The sequence below is a fragment of the Pocillopora damicornis genome, chromosome 11 (genome assembly GCF_964200805.1).
Source record: "Pocillopora damicornis chromosome 11, jaPocDami1.2, whole genome shotgun sequence".
Lineage (NCBI taxonomy): Eukaryota > Metazoa > Cnidaria > Anthozoa > Scleractinia > Pocilloporidae > Pocillopora > Pocillopora damicornis.
Window position 1 is genome coordinate 13,220,729 of NC_142680.1, and position 19,263 is coordinate 13,239,991.

The following is a 19,263-nucleotide window of genomic DNA, read 5'->3' on the forward strand; positions in this document are numbered from 1 at the left end:
CAATCATTCTTGGTATGCCATAACGAGCGCAATGTTTCTTGAGTAATGTTACAATACGTACACTCGTCATCGTTCTGAGTAAATCAATCTCCATGAAATTTGAGTAGTAGTCTACCATTGCCAAATAGTGCTTTCCGGCAATTTCAAATAAATCAATATCAATCTTTTGCCACGGTTCGTCGCCATCACTGTGCTGCTTGAGTGGTTCTGGTGAATTTTGGGGTTTCATTTCCTGGCATGTTTCACACATGTCGGCTATTTGCTTGATGTCAGAGGCCATGTTGGGCCAGTACACTGTTCCTCGGGCTTGACGCAACATACTATCACGGCCTAGATGGGCACTTCTTCTCTTGATTGATGGTCTCAGAGCCATGGGAATCACAATTGCTTCACCTTTTACTCAGAATTCCATCCACTACACTTAGACAGTCTCGTATATCAAAATATGGCAACGCGCATACAGGAGTTCGACGCTTACCTGCTGGCCATCCTTCCAACACTAACTTCATCACAGCCTGCAGACTAGAATCACACGAGGTCGCGTCACGTATCTCATCAAGTCGCTTGTCTGGGATGTCACCAAAAACTTTGACATTCATGATTCGAGCACGGCCATCATGGTCATTTTCGCCTTCATCTTAGTAAGCTCTACTCAGTGTGTTAACAACGAGCAAGTCAGTACCCTTAACAAATGCAAAATGGATATCGTATCTGTGATACCGCATCTTAATGTCCTGAAGATGCTTGGGTGCTTGGCTCAAAGGCTTTCGTAATATGGCAGCCAGAGGTTTGTGATCATTCTCAACTTTTACAGGTCTGCCATACGTGGACTGGTCAAATCTCTCTAGGCAATACAAAACAGATAGGGCTTCCTTTTCGATCTGGGCCCAGTTTCTCTCGGACAGTGTCAGTGCTCGCGATGTGTACTATACGGAGGGAGACATGAGGGTTCTCAATACCGCAATACCGCAAACAAAATAGAACAAACACCGCATCACCGCAAGAAATATTATCAACACACCGACACCGCAAAATTTACCTTGTCTAAATGTTTTTTTTTAAACGTCAATACCATTACTTCTACTTTTCAAACACGAGAAACATATCACAAGACATTCCAATCGCATTCTCCGTCATTATAAATACATGACAGCTAAGATGAGCCAAAGAAGTTACTGCTGCTAAGTGATACGACAGTGTTTCCCTAAGCTCAGTCTTGCGTCCTCTGAAGTTAGAATGTACTCCCACAAATAATGAAGTTCGCAGTTTGTTCCCTCTCATTTCGCGACTTTCTTCGTCTAGCTTTTTTGCTTCAAGTCCATTTTCTATTTCACAAAAAAAAAGGTTATACAGTTAGTCATCGTGGTGACTAACACTAGCAGTTTATCGTTTGTCTATCGATGTGGTCGACGATGATGTCGACTGGTTATGCTTCATCTTACAAAGAACCGGGTGGTTCGCTGTCATTCACTGGTTTAACAACAGCTATGATTGGTATATAAACTCGGGGAGAGTGCCATGTTTTGTTACGGTCGTCTTCTGGCGCACTGTCCGCTGTCGCAATGCTGCTCCATACGCCGAAGCCCAATTCCGCATAATATCGCAATTTGCTTTAAACATATCGACGATGGGAAGTGGCTTTATCAAAGGGACTTTACAAAATGGTATTGTCTCCTCTGGTTTAGGGTACCATGACTTTCTACTTGTTTGATAAAACGCGGCCCATTGTGTCACCCTTTTGACTGATTCTTTCATGGTAAGTTCAAAGGATTTAGCATACTACATCATGGACATGTTCACTTGTTTGATATGAACAGAGCAATGGCAATTCTCTACGTCCAGTGTCATACAACGCAAGAGATTAGTTGAACTTTGATTGAATGGTTGCAAATTACTGTACAATCTCTGCAGCCCCCATTCAAGAAGTGCAACTGAGGCCACGGTCCTGGCGGAAACATGACCCTGAGGTCTATTAATAGCGCTTGTAATGCCAGTACTCATTCGGATCTCGTCGGTGTCTCTCTCTAGAAGCTCTTTACACTGGTGGACAAGGGAGAGCGCTTCATCGGGAGACTTAATAGAGTAACCTGTTCCTTTACAATGGATGGAAAAGGCGTCAAAAAGCTGACCAACAGAATTGAGAAATTTGACGCACTCGACCATTTTAGTGCAGGTCTTGATGGAATTTGTCTGGGCATCACAGGTGTAAATGACGCTTTCAGACTCCGTGCAGATGCCCATCGGTTGTCGAAACTGGCAATCCGGTACTTTCCCATCTACAGTACCTTCCTTTCTTTCGCAGCAGGTAAAAACTTCGACCTCTCCATTATTCTTGATCGTACACAGAGATGCCCGGTTTTGGTTACCAGAAGGGATTAATTTGTGAGCCAAAACTTGTCAACATGCATGGCTCATCATTCAGTTGAACTTCTTCCAGAGAAATTTTCCTCGCAATGTGACAGGAAAATGCATCCCACATGCAGATACATGCTGTAGTTCTTTTGCCATGAATACCCATACCTCTTGATTTCTTGCATGTTTACCCCTCTCAGCCCGATGCCATCCTTTTCCACTTGAAAAGAGACAATCACTTGGATGTCCTTCCTCGCAGCATATATCAGTTCATCGTCGGCGCACAGCGTACTTTCAAAGGATGGCTGTCTTTCAAACTTCAGAAATGGATTTTATCAACCTTTATGTTATCCAGGATAAATCTGGATTTGAGGGATGAAGAGTAGATCTTTAGCCTCTCCTTTATTTCTCCAACAGTCCCACGGATGGCAGGTGGAGTCGCTTAGCAAGGCTGATGAAATCACCCTTTTTTCTTGGCTGGGACAAGATGTTGATTGCCCTGTCTGCACACGTCTTGTGTCTATAATTATAATAATAATAATAATAATAATAACAATAATAATAGCAATAATAATAATGATAATAATAATATTTTTACATTTGTGAAAAAGGACAGAGTTCGTTTCTTCGAAATTTTCAACAAAGATCCTGAAGAGTTTGAAATCAGCACCGAGGTACATGTGTCCCGCGACGCACAAGGAAATGTTGACATACAACGTGAGGACTCCACGGGACGGAATGCCAAGGTCGCAAATATCAACAATGTTTATGCCGTGATCAGTTGGAAAGCTGTCCATAAAAAGACAAAAGCTGAAGAGGGTTCTTGTTTTACAAGAGTGATCAACTATTTGATGCCATTTATGGACCATAACAAAGTAAATGGAAAGTTAAAAGATCTCGGCACTTATCATCTAACCTGTCCATTCTTGATTGTACACTACTATTTTAAAGGTAGTGAGAACGTATGTGTCCATGGGGACACTCATGGAAATGTCAAGCCAGGGTCAACAGCAACAGAGTTCGGGCCTCGAGAACATTCATTAAAAGTTGAATGCAGAACGAAGGCAGGTACTGACAAAAGAGCACCAAGGATTATTGCTCAAGAGTTCACGGAGCAGATTGACATTCTTGATGCTGACTCAGATTGTTCAGTTATCAGAGATCCTAAGCAGGTTACAAATTGCAGGTACGTACACCATCAGCTTAATGAAGAATAGAGTGGTGATTTTACCATGCTAAACCAAAGAATAACCTTGTTAGTATTTTAAAGTGTGGGTTGGTGTCTGTACATGTACACTATTACTTTTTAAGATCGAAGTGTACACTGTTACTCTTTAAGATCAAATTGTGGGTTGGTGTCTGTACATGTACACTATTACTTTTTAAGATCAGAGTTTGGGTGGGTGTTTACTGTACATGTACACTATTACTTTGTATGGGGGTCAAAGTGTGGGTGGATGTGTACTGTACATGTACTGAATAAGAACAATCGCGCTTTGATGTACCGTGAGTAAAACTAAACAAAATGCTTCGATCTCGTCGCTCGGCTTCGTCGACTCGATTTCGTGAATAATTGTCAAATATATATATTTAAATGTGTAAATGCTCAATGCCGTGGTAGCAGAGCTGAGTATATATAGTTGTAGTATATACGAAAGTTCTGTCTGACGAGCGCTTAGGCGCGAAACTCAGAGTAACAGAGAATCGATGCGTCCTCTTTGATTCTTTCACTTATATATATTTAAATGTGCATATTTATACATATCTATATTTATTTACAGGTATGACTATGGAGATTCAAGAATAAAGAAAGGTGACGACATCAAGGATATAATAATGGAGTTACTCAACCAGAGTACTGAGTGTACTTCCAGTATTTTAGACAGGTCACAGCCTTATATACAAGAGTTCATTCTTCGCCACTGTAACCAGCCTTCCATCGTAGCATATCTCACTCAAACGATGAAGGATGTCGAGAGGTTTTGTACAACTGATTGGGGAAGTTGTCCCTTTGTGGTCGATATGACGTTTAATATTAATGAATATTACTTTACTTAGACAGCATACATGAACTTAAGCCTCGTAACAAAAAGCACAGGGAAACATCCGTGGTTTCCAGGACCCTTACTAGTACACCGCAGCAAGGGCCAAGATGAATTCCAGCACTTTTGGCAAGCCGTAAATCGAGGATGTCCTGCTCACGAAAAGCTGAAGGTTCTTTGAACGGACGAAGATAGCGCTGTGTACAATGGCATCTTATCTGAGACATTGGGTACCGTGCATCTCCTTAGCTTTGAGCAAGTAAAAGCAAACATTGAACGGAAGTTGGATGAGTTCAAATTCCCAGCATTTGAGAAGCGAGGGATATTGGCTGATATTTTTGGTGGACCAAGATGTGGGCCTGATGGTTGCCTTTACGAGTGCGAAACTGCAGAAGAGTTCTCGGAAAAAGTCTTTGCATTCAAAGAACAGTGGAACGCCCTGGAGAGATCCGCCACACGCAATAAAATATATATTATATGTATAGATTCTTATTCATTTTTTTCTTTTCTTTTAATTATGTATTTTCCTTCCGTTTGTTCTTTAATATTTTAATTCCTTAAGATCTTTTTTTATATTTCTTTAATACCTCCTATTAATTTCACTGTAATATTTTGTTTAATTAAGGTGTCAGGGGGAAAATGTTTAAGCAGCCGATGTTCATTTGATAAAAATGCAAATAATGTAATCTTAAGACGAAAGATTTCCGATTAAAGCCTAAAGTGCGAAGATGTTTGCCTTTAAAGTTAAAAGTTACATTTTCTGCCATCTTTTCGACAAAGACTCGCATATGAATAACTTAAAAACGAGACCTTAAATTAAAAACTCTCGTACACAGTTTTTGACACAGTTTTAGTTACTGCCAATTTATTTGCTTGTTTATTTACACAATGACACCGATCTGTCATTCTGCATCGCTGATTTAGACAACCCAAAAAAGAATTTTAAGCTTTCTGAATGACTACTTAATAAAAAATATATATATAATATAATTAATATATTAATTAAATTAGATCCTTAAAACATTTTCAAAATTTATTTATTGCGGCAAAAGGATACGATTGCGTTACTTCAGTCGACGACTTAAAGGTCAAACCATGAATGAAGCGTTGACAACTAGACTTCACTTATTAGAATACAAGGAAAAAATCACATTCGAACTTAACAGAAATTTAGATCTTGTTATGAGCTTTCATAAAAACAATAAAATCACGTGTCATGCACAATGTCGATAAATGGTTCGAAAAACGGAAATATCAGAGCATTCAACTTTTTCCCTTTTATTCGGGGTTTTTAATGAGTGAGGGCTATAGTTCTTTTTCCTTTAATATTTCCCATTAAATTCACTGTTATATTTTTCTTCTTATTATTATTTTATTCTAGTTTATGATTAACTTTTCTCCGCTTTTTCACTCGTGGTCATTCGTGGCATTCGTGGTCACTCGTGGTCACTCGTGTGGACGAAAGAGTGGGCGAGTATCTGGAGTGAAATATACAACAAATATAACAAATACGAGAAGCGGTATGTTGAAAGCGTCAGAACGCTGTCCCAACTCAAGAAAAGGTTCAAAACCTCGAGTACGAGTTTAAAAACTTAAAAATACGAATTCAGAGGACGGGCAAAGAGGGCATCAAGAAGATAAAACAAGGTTTCTCCTTCTTTGATTACATGGATTCGATCATCGGTCAATGGGACAGCGTGGATCCTTCGAAGATGCACATCGAAACAACCACCACCTTCAGCGAGCGAAGAAATTCTCCTGCCAGTGAAACTTGTGAAGACACCGAAAATAAGGAAGAGCAAAGTGGCGGGGAAGATTCTACTGGTAGCAGCTGCACTTTAGGACGATACAAGCGAAAACTGAACGAGGGAGCAAGGCCAAAGTCTACCAAGAAAGCAAAGAGAAAACGGGAGAACATAGAAAGCGATTGGAAGGAAAGGTTTGAGAAAATGTGGGAAAGAAGTCTCGAGCCATAATTAGAGAGCAGAGTATGTTGATGTATTAGCGAGATTAAGAGTACGTCCGCATTGCATGCCTACATGTACGTAATCAACCATGACACTTTACGGCCTTAGTTGTACCATGTGCTCGGTGCAAGATGGCGACCGTTGTTTATTAAATTATTTTTAAGTGCTCACTCGTCGCCTCCTGATTTCTCGTTTTTCAAAGCAAATCAACATGGTGGCAGCGGCGGGATTCAGTTAAGCAAATGGCGACGTCAGACTCCGGACAGTTCAGAATTCCATCCCCGCTAGAGGTGAATTCGGGAAACGTATGCGAGAATGTACAAGTGATGGAAGCGCCAAATGGAGGTCTACTTAGCCGCTTCTGGTGCATCCGTGAAGGATGGAAAGGTACAAACCGCAATCATTTTAAATTGTGCGGGCCCTCAGGTGTTAGAAGTTTATGATAACATCGTGTGGGAAAATACCGAAAATAAGCATAAGCCCGATAAGGTACTGGAAGCTTTAGAGAATTGCTGTAATCTGAGAGACAATGAAGTCCTCGAGTCGCACAGGTTTTAGAACACGCCATACCAAGAGCCGTTTGATATATTCCTTACGGAGCTCAAAACAAGAGCAGCGTCCTGCAACTTCCAGGAGAAAGACAGGATGATGAGAGATAATATTGTGTTTACTGTAACCGGAAAACTTCAAGAGTTACTTCTTAGGGACGGTGGATGGTTTGACCCTCGAGAAAGCTGTAAAAGTCTGTAGAGCTTATGAACAGTCTACCAAGCAAGAAGTTTAGAGAAGACAACTCAAACCCCTCCAATTCAGCAACAAAAGTGAACAAAGTGACTCAGAAACCTGGCCCGAGAGTTCTTCGCAGCAACAAACCCGAAGGTGGCAACAGACATATGAAGAAAAACAAGGGTATGAAAATTAACTGTAATTTCTGTGGTTACGAACATGAGAAAAACAGAGAGAAATGTCCTGCATGGGGAAAAACATGTGACAAGTGCAAGGGTCGAAATCATTTTAAGTCCAAATGCAAGGAAGTACATGCAGTGTCGCAGTCCCAAGATGGTAATGATGATGACGATGACCAGTGGCTCATGGCTGTAAGCCATAAGGAAGACAGTAGTAGTGCTATTTTAACCGTGAATGACTATGACGTCAGATTTCAACTCGACAGTGCAGCTGATGTCAACACAATTTGTCAGAAACATGTAAGGAAACACCACGTGTCTCCAACAACAGTACGTCAGAATATGTGGAACAAAACTAACCTGAAGCCTCTGGGGGAAACAATACTAAGGGTTGCGAATCCCCGTACTAGTGTACAGTCTGAAGTAACGTTTATTGTGGTGCCGAACGGTTTTACTGACCTGCTAGGCCTCAAGACCATTCAGGAACTTGGTTTCATAACCATAAATGAGGAATGCTTCATTTCTCAGATCAATGCCCCTCAACTTGGTGATCTGGGAGTAGCCACTCTTCGGATCGATGAAAATGCACAACGGAAAGTACTTTCATGTAGGAAAAACACCCCTTGCAATTGAAGATGCTGTGAAAGAAGAATTGGATCGACTAGTAGAAAAAGGTGCGCTTGTTCCTATGACAGAACCAACCGAGCGGGTTAGCCAAATGGTTGTTGTACACAAACCCAGTGGCAAATTACGCATGTGCATCGACCCGCAACCACTAAATGAAGCATTCAAGCGTGAATATTACAAATAAGTGGTACTTGATGATGTGCTCCCCAAACTCAGGGATGCCAAAGTTTTCAGTAAGCTTGATGTGAGAGAAGCTTATTGGCACGTTAAACTAGACAAAGAGTCCAGCAAACTCACCACAATGATCACTTCTTTTGGCCAGTACCGGTGGAAGAGGCGGCATAGGGTAAAATATGGACTGGACTATTTTTTGGACCATTTTTTGGACCATTTTAGAGGGGGGAAACACACCATTATTACTGAGGGAGGGGTGGGATGAAGTCTATCAGTACTGAGGGAGGGGTGGGAGGCAGAGTGTTATTACTCAGGGAGGGGCTTGAGACGGACTAATAGTACGCAGGGAGGGGTGAGAGGTGGTTGTAATGGTAAACACCACTGGTTAATGGAGCTTTAACTCGATCGCACAAACAATTTTAATTGGTTTTTCGACTAAGTTTTTGTATGATTTTTCAAAATTTTAGCGCTGTGCTGCGGCGTTTCTTCATTTTTTTTTGTCATGCGAAAGCGAAACTGCCACGAAACACTGGACTTCTACGTTTTGCCGACGGAAATTATCGGCAAGCAACAGTAGCCACCATAGTTCCACTTCGCAGGTTTCATAGGTTTCAACGCAAGAACTGATCGACAGCGGCCTAGGCAAACTGGAAAACAAACCTAGGGGAGTCGCGAGGAATACCTGGTCGCGATTTCTGGTGTTGGTGATTAACTTCTTCGTTTTGCGAAACAGATCGCCATTCCCATTTTGAGAGTACAGCAGTGTTTTTGGTCGATTCGAGAACATGGATTCCTCTTCGAAATCGTTCGCTAATGATTTTATATAGTAAAGGTATAAACTTTAAAATTACGATAGCGCTTTTGAATATTCTAAATGCTGCTAAGTTAAGACCGGAAATTCCGTGATCTCGTTTATAAGATCAATGACAAAAGGAAGATAGTTAAAGTTAGTAATTACATACTGTATATACAAAGGGAAACTTGAAACAACTGATGGTGCACAAGTTGACTCAAAAGGTGCACGCATAACTCAACAGTGAAGGATCGTAAACGCTATATTTTCAATACAAATTAAAGTCCAGTGTTTACGTGGCAGTTTCGCTTTCGCATGACAAAAAAATGAAGAAACGCCGCGGCACATACAAAAATTCAGTCGAAAAACCAATTAAAATTGTTTGTACGATCGAGTGAAACCTCCATTAACCAGAAGTGTTTCCTATTACAACCACTTCCCACCCCTCCCTGCGTAGTAATAATACGTCTTACACCCCTCCCTGACTAATAACACTCCACCTTCCACCCCTCCCTTAGTACTGATAGACTTCATCTCACCCCTCCCTAAGTACTAATGGTGTGCTCCCCCCTTCAAAATGGTCCAAAAAATAGTCCAGTCCATATTTTACCCTATGCCGGAAGAGGCTCTCTTTTGGACTCAAGGTGTCAAGCGAGATCTTCCAGCGCAAGCTTGATAAAGCTTTGGGAGGTCTAGAGGATGTTTTCAGTGTTGTTGACGATGTAGTTATAGCTGGGTGTTGCAAGACAGTGGAGGAAGCTTAAATTGACAGCCAACGGAAACTGACGAACACCTTGAAAAGGTCCTGAACGAGGACAAACAGCAGACTGGTTTAACTGAGATTATTTTCCATGGTCACAGAATCACAAAGCATTGTGTGAAAATTGACTAAGCCAAAGTAAAAGCTATCCGCAACATGCCTGCACCTACCGATGTAGCGAGTGTGAAACGTTTTTGTGGCATGGTAGAGTACATGTGGAGGTTCATGCCTGACCTTGCCGGGACACTTGAACCAATCCGTGCTCTAACTAGGAAGGACACTCCATTTGTGTGGTCCGCGGAATGTGAAAACCCCGGCCCACTTTGATGTTTCAAAATAAGTTGTGATTCAAGTGGAGAGTAGCAAACATGGAATTGGTGCTGTTCTGCTTCAAGAAGGTCGTCCCGTAGAGAGGGGGACATGGGGGTTTGCGGTGTTGCGGTGTTGCGGTGTTGACTCTTTTTTCGATGCGGTATTGTGGTAAAGAACAACTGGTATTGCGGTGTTGCGGTGTTGCGGTGATCTCAAAGCTTACGGTGTACGATGTTTGTAATTTCAAACCGACGGTGTTTGGTGAAATAAACCATTTCCAGTGTTGCAGTTTATCCTTTAACTAGATTTTGACAATCCGTGGTTAATTATTGTAAACACTTAACACTGTCGAACAAAATAAACCGCTTATTTTGTTCGACAGTGTTAAGTGTTTACAATAATGGCATTACAACCGAGTTCATCTTTAATAAATATCATCTGATTTATCCCAAAAAACGATCGTGTGCAGAACAAAGACAGAAAAGACCTATCTTCCAGTTCTTCTGGTTACGTCTGTCATACAATCATCCCAGAACTAGACAGATATTCTCCTGACAACCAGCTTGGTATGTTTCCGTCACCAATTAGCATCGCCATTCCGTCTAAGGATGGATAGCATTTCTGTCCTATGATGTGAAGAGTGTTTTGTCTACACTTTACAAAGCTCGCTTGCATAGCCCTGTTGACAAAATGTCAGCAACCAGACAAAATCTCCAAGCAAGGGATATCCATCATATCATCTTCCTAACTTTTGACGGTGGGCCTGTCAAAGCAATTCCGTTTGCAGACGGGGCAATCAACATCTTGTCCCAACTAAGAAAAAAGGGTGATTTCATCAACCTTGCGAAGCGACTCTACCTGCCATCCGTGGGGACTGTTGGAGAAATAAAGGAGAGGCTACAGATCTACCCTTCATCCCTCAAATCCAGATATATTTTGGATAACATAAAGGCCGATAAAATCCATTTCTGAAGTTTGAAAGACAGCCATCCTTTGAAAGTACGCTGTGCACCGACGATGAACTGATATATACTGCGATTGTCTCGAGTGATTGTCTCTTTTCAAGTGGAAAAGGATGGCATCGGGCTGAGAGGGGTAAACATGCAAGAAATCAAGTAGTATGGGTATTCATGGAAAAAGATCTACAGCATGCGTCTGCATGTGGGATGCATTTTCCTGTCACATTGTGAGGAAAATTTCTCTGGAAGAAGTTCAACTGAATGATGAGCCATGCATATTGACAAGTTTTGGCTCACAAATTAATCCTCTCTGGTAACCAAAACCGGGCAGCTCTGTGTACGATCAAGAATAATGGAGAGATCGAAGTTTTTGCCTGCTGCGAAAGAAAGGAAGGTACTGTAGATGGGAAAGTACAGGATTGCCAGTTTCGACCACCGATGGGCATCTGCACGGAGTCTGAAAGCGTCATTTACACCTGTGATGCCCAGACAAATTCCATCAAGACCTGCACTAAAATGGTCGAATGCGTCAAATTTCTCAACTCTGTTGGTCAGCTTTTTGACGCCTTTTCCATCCATTGTAAAGGAACAGGTTACTCTATTAAGTCTCCCGATGGAACGCTCTCCCTTGTCCGCCAGTGTAAAGAGCTTCTAGAGGAAAACCAACGAGATCCGAATGAGTACTGGCATTATAAGTGCTATTAATGGACCTCAGGGTCATGTTTCCGCAAGGACCGTGGCCTCAGTTGCACTTCTTGAATGGGGGCTGCAGAGATTGTACAGTAATTTGCAACCATTCAATCAAAGTTCAATTAATCTCTTGAGTTGTATGACACTGGACGTAGAGAATTGCCATTCCTCTGTTCATATCAAACAAGTGAACATGTCCATGATGTAGTATGCTAAATCCTTTGAACTTACCATGAAAGAATCAGTCAAAAGGGTGACGCAATGGGCCGCGTTTTATCATACAAGAGGAAGTCATAGTACCCTAAACCAGAGGAGACAATACCATTTTGTAAAGTCCCTTTGATAAAGCCACTTCCCATCGTCGATATGTCTAAAGCAAATTGCGATATTATGCGGAATTGGGCTTCGGCGTATGGAGCAGCATTGCGACAGCGTACAGTGCGCCAGAAGACGACCGTAACAAAACATGGCACTCTCCCTGACTTTATATGCCAATCACAGCTGTTGTTAAACCAATGAATGACAGCGAACCACCCGGTTCTTTGTAAGATGAAGCACAACCAGTCGGAATCATCGTCGACCACATCGATAGACAAACGATAAACTGCTAGTGTTAGTCACCACGATGACTAACTGTATAACCTTTTTTTGTGAAATAGAAAATGGACTTGAAGCAAAAAAACTAGACGAAGAAAGTCGCGAGATGAGAGGGAACAAACTGCGAACTTCATTATTTGTGGGAATACATTCTAACTTCAGAGGACGCAAGACTGAGCTTAGGGAAACACTGTCGTATCACTTAGCAGCAGTAACTTCTTTGGCTCATCTTAGCTTTCATGTATTTATAATGACGGAGAATGCGGAGAATGCGATAGGAATGTCTTGTGATGTGTTTCTTGTGTTTGAAAAGTAGAAGTAATGGTATTGAAGTTTAAAAAAAAAACATTTAGACAAGGTAAATTTTGCGGTGTCGGTGTGTTGATAATATTTCTTGCGGTGATGCGGTGTTTGTTCTATTTTGTTTGCTGTGTTGCGGTATTCAGAACCCCCCATGTCCCCCTCCTCAAGTGCACTCGAAATGCCAAGTGTGAACCCGCCTAATTATTCACCTTAGTGTCGTTGAGGTTGATGGATATTTACCTTAACGTTTTGCGGCTTTGTAAATATCCACCACTCTTCACCTCCACTTCGGTGAATAATTGCTAAGTATTGGACATGTATATACACTGATTTAGCCCACCACATAGTGTCCTTGACGATCGTTTAAAGCGTTATGTGACATCCGAGGGAACGGCTGCAAAGGAGACTACATCTGCGACATACCAGAGACTAAAAATAACACTGTGGTTATTCGAACCCTCTGATGTTTTAACTATTTAACGGAAATTGTGGAATGATATTACTCAATCAGTTGCCGTCCATCGTATCGTTTCTGAATGTCACGCCACTTTTTCAAAAAATAAACAGATGGACTACTGTGTAGATATTACACACGACTTGTGAACTGTGAAAATTGAAGTACAGAGGTGAAAGATTTCGAATTTAGACGATGTCAAACTTAACGTGGAGGGTACTGTTGATTATCACCATAGGGCTGACTAGCGAAGGAAATATTTGGCAGACGAAGGAAGATGTCTATGAAAGTAAGTTCACTTAAACATGCAGGGATATCGTCAAGCAGTCAGAGTAGATCAACTGCTCATGCAAATAGTAAGAATAGACACGTCAAGATGATCATGAATTTCTGCAAACCAGGTCGACTTACAACGGTCTTCCGTTTTACTTCAAAATAGACTTATTCCTCGTAACATTGCGGGGAGGTGTGTCAGAGATGAGACTGTAAGTTACTTTACACCGAATTTCTCAACAAAAGTGAAACGTATTTATTATGATTTAGCGATATAAAATTCCCCTCCGTATCTTGTTCACTCAAAGGTACATTGCTGGAATTTCGAATATGCGCTTTTGCTGGTACACGGCGCTTTTGGATAAATAGCAATAAGGATCATGTTCCTTTCGCATGGGTTTTACCACGCATAGCCGAGGTCAAGGGTAGAAAGTGCGATGTGTGACGAGACTAAACAACGGCTGCGAAGGAGACTACGCTTTGTTCTCGCTTATACCACCCGTACCATCTACCAGCTCTGATAGATATCGATGAGTTTACACACAAAAAACAAACGTTATCATTCGTCTTGCCGTATGGCATTGATACATTTTTTTATTGGTACCGTTTGAAAAACACTTAATTTTTGTCCCTTGCCTTATTTATGTGAATCCCCCTCGGTTAGACCTACGATGATATATACTACCACGTAGGGATGAGATCTATGAGATTTCAAAGTATGCAACCAACACATATATAATTGTAATAATAATAGTAATGATAATAATAATGATGATGATGATGATGATGATAATGATAATGATAACAATACTAATGATATTGATTATAATAATGAAGTGCTAAAATCTATTTATCGACACTCAACGGTTCTTTACTGGTGGCCAATTCAACATCTCGTTCTTTTGCGATTATTCACAACTCATTGATAAAAATTCTACGCGCCCGCTAACCATGGGGCATGACAGCACCGGTAAAGAGCGACATTGCTTGCTGGCCGTGTTGATAATATGCGGCCGCACTAGTTTACTGGAACTGTGGTCGAAGAACATTCAAAATCTTGATAAATTCGATTTCTCTACATCAAGCGTTCTCCCTGTGCTCATTCACCCAAAGTTTGAGACATTTTTACTTGCTGTTGTTCAGGAACAACGGATTAATTTTCTACACTTCGAAGGTTTTTGGGTCCTGATAGAGAAATTGAGCTTTTCGCCGTGATATCGTTGTTCGTGAAAGCCTGAATCATGGTTTGCGACCGCTATGGTTTTTCACATTCGGTTCAAGGAACATTTTCAGTTCTATTCGTCTAACAAATCGGAGATTCTCGCCAGTTCGAGTTTTTCTCTTCGGATACTCTAAAAATTCCTCTTCATTTGTTTTTTAGCGTAGTTGCACGCCACCCCAACACATATCTTGGTGCTCCTAACACGCGTGGTTCTTGTTGTTGAACCAAATCATATTCAGCAGAGCCTCACGGGAGACGACGTTCTTAACAGTTCTTGGTCGTACATTAGTCTTATCTGAGAGAGCAGCTGAAGCGATATGTTTATTCCCTTTTTCTTTCTGTTTGAGATCGTATATTTTTATTGTATAGAACTTGCGTCTTCCAAAATGCCGAAGTCGGAATTCTTCTTCTTTGAATACCATTAGCACTACATGCTTTCCTTTTTGGAAATAGTTAGATGAAAAAAGTTCTGAGGAAGCCAAAATTGAACGAGGCTGTAGGCCGAGTCCAATTTGGCTGTAAGTAGAATTTTTTAAATCTAATTGTTTCCAAATTTAACAAACATGTAGGCCTCTTATTTATTAAATCATGTAGCTTGTCATTTTATACAGCCTTACTTTCGCCTCAAGTTGTTGTCTTGAATTTGTAAATTTACGATCTCGCAAGATACTGTAGTGTCTGCTACACTTTTTCAAATGGCGGTCCAACGAGCACTGCATGATGGCCAGACTATCTGGTTCATATTCATCGCCATCCTTCTTTCGAATTACAAAGAAAAAACGGCAAAGAATTGCATTCAGCTCATGACGAGGGGTACCTTAAAACTTTCTCGCTTCTCCACGCAGTACATTCCACTCGCTGAAAACGGTTACCCAAGTTTTTGTATTCTTGGGGGTTTTTTGATTCTGGTTTTTGCTTCTTAGGTTAGTAAGGTCATCTTCTGGCAACGAAGGAAATCTCTCATTTGCGTCACCATTGTTGAAAAGATCTAAGGAAATGGAAAATTGGGCAAATCTTCCTCGCTAAATTCCGCCGTTGTCAAACAACAACGCAACAAGTCTACAGAGCTGACGCTATGCTTTGTACTGATTGGCTAATTTCCATCGCATGTTTTTGCTTGGAGTTGATTGGCTTGGGCAAACTGTCCTATTTTTCTTAAATAGGATAGCCTGTGAATTTTTTAACTCAAAATCCTTAGTGAAACTATCCAATTTAATCCTTAATTGGACAGTTCTCAGAAACTAAAGGATAATAGCTGCGCTGGCAAAATTGGATTAACTGACCAGCTATATAATTAAATAAGATTTATGTAACCCCCACACTCCTAAGGCGAGGCAAACGCTGTGAAATTTTCATGTCAAATCCTCACATAACTCTTCCCTATGCGTCGCATGTCCATGAATAAAACTAAAAGAAACTGATAGAAATAGGTGCGCATATTCGCAGCGTGATTTAGCCACTTTGAATGTGACGTAACAACGAGTGCCATTATATGCCATCTTCGTGACTTACACGCATTGCTAACAGAGTTTACAAAACCTGGCTTAGCACATATCACCGGCTCTCCTAATCGTATTCAGAGATGTCATTACATATAAGAATTACTTCCTCGTTTTCCAGGTTTTCAGAAGACTCCACCGTTACAGGAAATCAAGGAATACCTCATGAAATATTTTCTAGATCGTCGAGACCACACAAGGGGAAAGAGATTCATTCCATATCACGACATCATTTTCATTCTCGACTCATCCAAGTTTCTCTCTGAGGAAAACTTTAATCTCAGTGTTATAACAGCACAAAATTTGGTGACGAGGTTCGATCCTGACACACAATTTGCATCAATAATATTTGGGACCAATGCTACCATCAGCTTCAATTTTCACTTTGCCAGGGTAAGACTTGAGTTTTATAAAACAATAATCGATCCCTACTTTACTCTGCGTGCCTGTTCTATGCCGTTCTCTGCAATGTGCGACACGGTGTTTCGTCTTACCGTATTTGCAGTAGATTTGATTAAATCGGCATTTCGCGGACGTCTTCATTGAGTGGACGCGGGCGCGATTGTGACCTAAAACTTGTAGGATAATTCAAGAGGTTTCAAGATATAGCTTTTATATTTCAGGCAAAGTGTGCAGTATTACAAATCGAGTTCCGTCCAAACCACCTCATAATATAAGAAGTAAAAGGGGCGCTTTTGAGTACAATTTCCCAGAAGTTTATTTTTTACACTCTTGCCGTATTTTTCTGGCATTATTGAGATCGCTTCGAAAATCAGTTTCATTATGCCATTTGCAATACGAACGTTCAGAGTAAAATGTGCGAATAGTAAATATGAACGACATGATTCAGTGTAAAATGTGCAACTGATATGATACAGCGAAGTTTCAGTTTCAATGAGAATCGAGCTTTTTAAGTCACTATTTCTTTTCCTAATTCACCAAATTTCTAGGCATTGACTTTCCTCTCAATGAACGCAATCGTAGTTATGTCGAACCGTTGTACTAATTTTGCTCTCAAGATGTCTTTTTTTATCCCTGTGTTTTTCTTTCTTTTATCCGTTTTTTTCTCTCACCAGGTAGCCATTGAGTGCTTCGGTAAAGTAGGATATCAAGGAGGGAAGAGAAACACCTTTTATGCATTACAAGCCGCACAAAATATGCTTTTACTTAACCACAATTCAGGGGTGCGTGACGGCAGTCGTAAAAAAGTGCTACTTGTGACTACAGGGCCGTGTGAGCGCACTCTTACTGAGACGATCAAACTTCAGAGGCTGATTTGGGTAGCGATGCAAATAAAAAACCTGGGAGCTGAAGTGTTTGTTGTTGCTGTCGGTAATAGGATTCCCAGAATTGAAGAACTGCTTTTAATTCCAAGTTCTACCGATGTGCATTTCTATCGTGTGGCCAATATGACGGCATTTAAGAGTTTAGTGGATGAGATCCCTATCCATATCGTTTACCAAGATGATTACTAGGTTCCACAGTATTCAACGACTTGTTTGAACAGTCGAATCATTCTTATCCATATTCTTTACGACTGTAAAGACAGAACAATGCATTGGTACGCGCTATTCTCGTTTAATGATCGCCTTTTGATGAATCTTCTTCACAAGCCACTGTTTGCGACCGGCACCATTTGGATTTTTAGACCTTTCTACCACTGGACAGTGGAAAGTCCAAATATTTTCGCCTAGACTACAGTTCATTACAAATAGGTTTAGCTAGTGGCTCTTAATGTAGGTTTTTCTTCTAAGACCTCTAATGCAGAATAATTACTAATTATTGACCACTATGCGTTAGCAGAACTAGTTTTCAGACTATATCATACACCATCCAAACAGCATGAGGTCAAAATTTTTATAACTATGGAACGACAATTTATCAACTTGCTGGCTTCTCCTGGGGGGAGGGAAGAGGCCTTACTGCTGTTTGCTTTGTTAAACGACTCTAAGGCCTCCGTGAAAAATTTTGAAGTTACGATATAGTCTAGAAATGTATGTTTGATGGAATCGGAATTGGTGCAAAAGATGCATGTTCACCTTCAGGTACTTGAATTTCAACAAGTTTGTTTTGCGCTTGTAAGATCATATGTCAAAGCCGGAAAGAAACAACCCAAAATTTAGTATCACCTGTCGATGGGCAGATAAATGATGATTTAAGTTTCTATTTGTTAAATAAGTTCAGATGGTTAAAACCAGTTGTCAACTTTCAATATTGCATGGAAATGTTTGCAACACGTTTTAATTAGATCCATGGGAGCATTACCCGTAGGAGAAAAAAATCATATGATGTGTCTAATGACTCATGTGAGAGCCTTCCAAAATCCCTGGCTTAACTCTTTCAGTATAGATGCTATCAGTTGAAAGGAAGGAAGATAATGCTTTGTTCAATTTAAACTTACCTATTAAGGATAGCCTGCACAATTCAGATCTTCTTATTTTGCAGGGATCTCCAAAATAGCATGTTGTTTTTAAGGTTATTTTTATCAGTTTTTTTTACTACTAATTCACTAGACGAAAATGATTTTGGTACTTTTAAACTCCCGGGTGTATCGTAAAAGTTGTAAAAGGATTGTGATCCTTTTCAGAAATGACATCGTAAAAAAAGGCTTTGGTGAGTTATTGTGGTAAATAGCACTTTCACAAGGGAAATATAATCGTATGTCTCACGACGTGGTCACTTCGGGTGTGGATCACAATCCAAACCCGAAGTTACTACATCTTGAGACGAATGTTTATACTGAAATTATTTCTCTTTTTTAGACATTGTTGACATTATAAGCAAGACGCTAGGGGAAAAGAGGCACTATTAGTTATATTAAACGTTTTCACATGCCAAGACAATTAACCATACCATATTTTGCCGCAAAAAAATTTGAAATGTGGAAGACGCTTTCAACTGAAAGCGGAGGCACTATTAGTTATATTAAACGTTTTCACATGCCAAAACAAGTAACCATACCATATTTTGCCGCAAAAAATTTGAAATTTGGAAAACGCTTTCAACTGAATAAGGTTCAAGTATAAAATTTTTATTGATTACTTTTAAACTGACCTTGCGAGTAGACTTACCTCCTTTAGTGTACACCCGAGATGCAACTTAAAATATCTGACTGAGCCTCTCCACATCAAGCCTGCTTTATTCCTTTACTCCTAGGATTTGCTTTAAAAACTGAGAAACCTCTTCTTTCCTGACAATGGCTTCGCAAAGTTAATTAGTACATTATTCCTCTTTCACACCGAGATTTTAAAAAATTTAATTCCTACCCCAAGAACCACCAAATGACCTTTAAAGGAAAGTACGAGGAAACCATTTTTCTAACGAAAGGAATCCA

The 19,263-nt window shown here is 40.5% G+C and overlaps 1 protein-coding gene and 1 pseudogene across 1 annotated transcript; one reads left to right on the top strand and one right to left on the bottom strand.

Moving 5' to 3' along the window:
* LOC149037628 (uncharacterized) overlaps positions 1-19,263 on the bottom strand; it is a 237,911-nt pseudogene that overhangs the window by 87,924 nt on the left and 130,724 nt on the right.
* LOC113683340 (collagen alpha-1(XII) chain) lies at positions 8,459-18,767 on the top strand. The gene is made up of 3 exons (XM_027200575.2): positions 8,459-13,224; positions 16,051-16,322; positions 17,006-18,767. The coding sequence occupies exons 1-3, from the start codon at positions 13,131-13,133 to the stop codon at positions 17,402-17,404; spliced, it is 765 nt and encodes a 254-aa protein (XP_027056376.2). The 5' UTR covers positions 8,459-13,130; the 3' UTR covers positions 17,405-18,767.

Coding starts and splice junctions, on each gene's coding strand:
- LOC113683340 (XM_027200575.2), top strand. CDS start 13,131: ATGTCAAACTTAACGTGGAGGGTACTGTTGATTATCACCATAGGGCTG. Junction 13,225..16,050: donor GAAGGAAGATGTCTATGAAA/GTAAGTTCACTT, acceptor CTCGTTTTCCAG/GTTTTCAGAAGACTCCACCG. Junction 16,323..17,005: donor TCAATTTTCACTTTGCCAGG/GTAAGACTTGAG, acceptor TTCTCTCACCAG/GTAGCCATTGAGTGCTTCGG.